Source organism: Teleopsis dalmanni, chromosome 1, assembly GCF_002237135.1.
Source record: "Teleopsis dalmanni isolate 2A chromosome 1, ASM223713v2, whole genome shotgun sequence".
Lineage (NCBI taxonomy): Eukaryota > Metazoa > Arthropoda > Insecta > Diptera > Diopsidae > Teleopsis > Teleopsis dalmanni.
In genome coordinates, this window is record NC_051846.1 from 135,127,797 (window position 1) to 135,132,766 (window position 4,970).

The window sequence follows — 4,970 nt, forward strand, 5'->3', positions numbered from 1 at the left end:
TGCGTGGAATTCGCACAAAAACATGTCAAAAATCAATATCTTATCTCACTCCAGATAATACATTTGAAAAAAGTGAAAACGCAAAATGATCAGAAACACATCACGAAATACAATTTTAAATCGTCAATCGATTATTTTACATTTATCATACAAATATGATAAAAAATAACCTTTTTTTCTACCTTATTTTACTCTAACATATATATCATAGCGTGCAGAAGCCCGATGGCAATAAAGATATTTTTCCTTTAAAGACAAATATATCACCTTTCCAAAATAGTCAAAATCAAGAAAATCGTATGCACAGTTTTTCCATATTATTTTTTCAAAAATGGTTCATTTTTTATCAAAAATCCAATTAATTGATAAAAAACGTGAACCTCCACAGCGCCATATACGGCCCAGAAGCAAAGCAGGAGGCTTACTGCCATCTATAATTCGAAGCCAAATAAGATATGGTGTTTGTATTTGCTTAATGCATATGTTGTGAATAAATGAATTAAACAATAAAAAAAGCGACTATCTATCCGTTTAAAAAACATTAATTTTAAAAAAATATTATTACAAGAATCACAATGCACATAAAAGCCTTTAAAGATAACAAAACAAACTTTAAATTACAAAAAAAATCAGAAAAATCGCATTATTCTTCGAACAAGGCAATTCAATCAAATATGAAAATTATTATTTCTCTTAAAACAATCATTTGAGAAGAAAAGATAGATGACAAATGTTAAAAAATATATTACTAAGCAATTATTTAATAATATCAACTTAATATTTAATTCAAAGAAACGAAAGAAAAAAATGTAATTTAAACCATTTTTATTAAAATTTTTAAATAAATTAATAATTTTTTTTTTAATTTTTCAGAATTCCGAAAAGAAAAAGAACAATCATTGTAAATATTTATACGCTTATTTATTTAAATATTAGTATAATATTTACATATACATCTTTATTAATTGCAGATTTCCAAATGCGACGCAGCCTCCAAAAACAAAACCTAGAGCTGGAAAAAAAACCAATAAATTAATTAATTAATTATAAATATTATATACATATATTGTAAGTAATATTAAAAAATGCGCTTAACACTATTTTTAGAAAGCTTATCTGCAAGCACCATCTACCGTTCGTATTCGCTTTATGGAATTTATGCATTTGTTGCAAATTAATTAATTAAACAATAAAAAAAGCGACTATCTATCCTTTTAAAAAACATTAATTAAAAAAAAATATTATTACAAGAATCACAATGCACATAAAAGCCTTTAAAGATAATAAAACAAACTTTCAATTACAAAAAAAATCATAAAAATCGCCTTATTCTTCGAACAAGGCAATTCAATCATATATGAATATTATTATTACCCTTAAAACAGTCATTTGAAAAAAAAAATAAAGATGACAAATGTTAAAAAATATATGACTGAATAATTATTTAATAATATCAACTTAATATTTAATTCATATCATACAAATTTCATCAAAAAATATTGGAATTTTTTTTTGAGGTTATAATTTTTTGCAATCAAATATCTTACCGTGCAAAACCCCGATCGGGATAACCTATATGTCTATATAAAGATGAAGAAGTGTTCTTTCAATATTTCAAAATTCATAATAATCGTATGCACAGTTTTTTTTATAATGATTTTTAAAAAATTTGCATTTGATCAATAAATAAATTGAGTCATACAGCAACTAATTAGGGTTTAACAGCCAACACCATCTAGTGTTTGTTTTCGTTTTATGTGTGATAAATTTCAGGGTTTGAAAATGCTGGACTATTTTCAAGCAATTATTTTTGTTTACGAAAATGAAATAAGCAAAATGCAAATGCAACATTCAGTTTGCGTTTATGTTTCATACTAAGTGTGTGCGAAGGTTGAAGCAATGGTAAGTATTATGAAATTAAATTAATAAAATATATTTAAAAATTTGTAATTTATACAACTAATAATATTAAAAATAATAATATTATAATAATAATATTAAAAATATAAATATTAAATTTTTAATGCTTTACTTTCAGAATCGGGATATATTAACTGGCGTATTGATTGGGCTGCTGGTTGACGGTAAAAATGTATGTAAATAATTTAAAATATATATATATTATATTATGATTTATATTAAATGCAATATTAAAATAACATTTTTTGTCTCTTTCTTCAGCAACCCCAGCGTCAACAGCAGCAACGAAACCGCCGACCAGCAGGAAACTACCAGCGGCACCAGGAAAGTGTCCGACGACGGGAAGAAAACCGCCGACGACGCGAAGAAAACCTCCGGCGGCAGGATGAAAACCGCCGCCGGCAGGAAGAAAACCGCGGCAGGAAAATAGCCGTCGGCAGGAAGAAAATCGCCGTCGGCTGGAGGAAAACCGTCGTCGGGAGAAAGAAAACAAAGAAAAAAATGTAATTTAAACAATTTTTATTAAAATTTTCAAATAAATTAATAATTTTTTTTTTAATTTTTCAGAATTCCGAAAAGAAAAAGAACAATCATTGTAAGTATTTATACGCTTATTTATTTAAACATAAGTATGATATTTACATATATATTTTTATTAATTGCAGATTTCCAAATGCGACGCAGCCTCCAAAAACAAAACCTAGAGCTGGAAAAAAAAAACCAATAAATTAATTAATTAATTAATTAAAAAAAAATTCATTTTCATATATCATATATTTCATATATCATGTTTATTTTTTAATACATTTTTAATAAAAAAATTTTATTTAAACTTATTTTCATAATTCTATTAAATGATATATTATATACATATATTGTAAGTAATATTAAAAAATGCGCTTAACACTATTTTTAGAAAGCTTATCTGCAAGCACCATCTACCGTTCGTATTCGCTTTATGGAATTTATGTATTTGTTGCAAATTAATGAATTAAACAATAAAAAAAGCGACTATCTATCCTTTTAAAAAACATTAATTAAAAAAAAATATTATTACAAGAATCACAATGCACATAAAAGCCTTTAAAGATAATAAAACAAACTTTCAATTACAAAAAAAATCATAAAAATCGAATTATTCTTTGAACAAGGCAATTCAATCATATATAAAAATTATTATTTCTCTTAAAACAATCATTTGAAAAAAAAAATAAAGATGACAAATGTTAAAAAATATATGACTGAACAATTATTTAATAATATCAATTTAGTATTTAATTCATATCAAAAGAATTTCATCAAAAAATATTGGAATGTTTTTTTTGAGGTTATAATTTTTTGCAATCAAATATCTTACCGTGCAAAACCCCGATCGGGATAACCTATATGTCTATATAAAGATGAAGGAGTTTTCTTTCAGTATTTCAAAATTCATAATAATCGTATGCACAGTTTTTTTTATAATGATTTTAAAAAAATTTGCATTTGATCAATAAATAAATTGAGTCATACAGCAACTAATTAGGGTTTAACAGCCAACACCATCTAGTGTTTGTTTTCGTTTTATGTGTGATAAATTTCAGGGTTTGAAAATGCTGGACTATTTTCAAGCAATTATTTTTGTTTACGAAAATGAAATAAGCAAAATGCAAATGCAACATTCAGTTTGCGTTTATGTTTCATACTAAGTGTGTGCGAAGGTTGAAGCAATGGTAAGTATTATGAAATTAAATTAATAAAATATATTTAAAAATTTGTAATTTACACAAGTAATAATATTAAAAATAATAATATTATAATAATAATATTAAAAATATAAATATTAAATTTTTAATGCTTTCCTTTCAGAATCGGGATATATTAACTGGCGTATTGATTGGGCTGCTGGTTGACGGTAAAAATGTATGTAAATAATTTAAAATATATATATATTATATTATGATTTATATTAAATGCAATATTAAAATAACATTTTTTGTCTCTTTCTTCAGCAACCCCAGCGTCAACAGCAGCAACGAAACCGCCGACCAGCAGGAAACTACCAGCGGCACCAGGAAAGTGTCCGACGACGGGAAGAAAACCGCCGACGACGCGAAGAAAACCTCCGGCGGCAGGATGAAAACCGCCGCCGGCAGGAAGAAAACCGCCGGCGGCAGGAGGAAAATAGCCGTCGGCAGGAAGAAAATCGCCGTCGGCTGGAGGAAAACCGTCGTCGGGAGAAAGAAAACAAAGAAAAAAATGTAATTTAAACAATTTTTATTAAAATTTTCAAATAAATTAATAATTTTTTTTTAATTTTTCAGAATTCCGAAAAGAAAAAGAACAATCATTGTAAGTATTTATACGCTTATTTATTTAAACATAAGTATGATATTTACATATATATTTTTATTAATTGCAGATTTCCAAATGCGACGCAGCCTCCAAAAACAAAACCTAGAGCTGGAAAAAAAAAACCAATAAATTAATTAATTAATTAATTAAAAAAAAATTCATTTTCATATATCATATATTTCATATATCATGTTTATTTTTTAATACATTTTTAATAAAAAAATTTTATTTAAACTTATTTTCATAATTCTATTAAATGATATATTATATACATATATTCCAAGTAATATTAAAAAATGCGCTTAACACTATTTTTAGAAAGCTTATCTGCAAGCACCATCTACCGTTCGTATTCGCTTTATGGAATTTATGTATTTGTTGCAAATTAATGAATTAAACAATAAAAAAAGCGACTATCTATCCTTTTAAAAAACATTAATTAAAAAAAAATATTATTACAAGAATCACAATGCACATAAAAGCCTTTAAAGATAATAAAACAAACTTTCAATTACAAAAAAAATCATAAAAATCGAATTATTCTTTGAACAAGGCAATTCAATCATATATAAAAATTATTATTTCTCTTAAAACAATCATTTGAAAAAAAAAATAAATATGACAAATGTTAAAAAATATATGACTGAACAATTATTTAATAATATCAATTTAGTATATAATTCATATCAAAAGAATTTCATCAAAAAATATTGGAA

At 25.4% G+C, this 4,970-nt stretch overlaps 1 protein-coding gene and 1 long non-coding RNA gene across 2 annotated transcripts; both read left to right on the forward strand.

Moving 5' to 3' along the window:
* The first annotated feature begins 2,340 nt into the window (after positions 1–2,340).
* LOC119668906 lies at positions 2,341–2,636 on the forward strand. Its single transcript, XR_005251539.1, has 3 exons — positions 2,341–2,423; positions 2,488–2,515; positions 2,586–2,636. It is a non-coding gene; the product is annotated as an uncharacterized LOC119668906 (long non-coding RNA).
* A 770-nt stretch (positions 2,637–3,406) lies between these two features.
* LOC119666246 (vicilin-like seed storage protein At2g18540) lies at positions 3,407–4,383 on the forward strand. Its single transcript, XM_038075529.1, has 5 exons — positions 3,407–3,632; positions 3,769–3,822; positions 3,912–4,160; positions 4,224–4,251; positions 4,322–4,383. Exons 1-5 carry the CDS (start codon positions 3,630–3,632, stop codon positions 4,381–4,383), a joined length of 396 nt encoding a protein of 131 aa, XP_037931457.1. The 5' UTR covers positions 3,407–3,629.
* The last annotated feature ends 587 nt before the right edge of the window (positions 4,384–4,970 follow it).

Coding starts and splice junctions, on each gene's coding strand:
- LOC119666246 (XM_038075529.1), top strand. Junction 3,823..3,911: donor TGCTGGTTGACGGTAAAAAT/GTATGTAAATAA, acceptor CTCTTTCTTCAG/CAACCCCAGCGTCAACAGCA. Junction 4,252..4,321: donor AAAGAAAAAGAACAATCATT/GTAAGTATTTAT, acceptor TATTAATTGCAG/ATTTCCAAATGCGACGCAGC.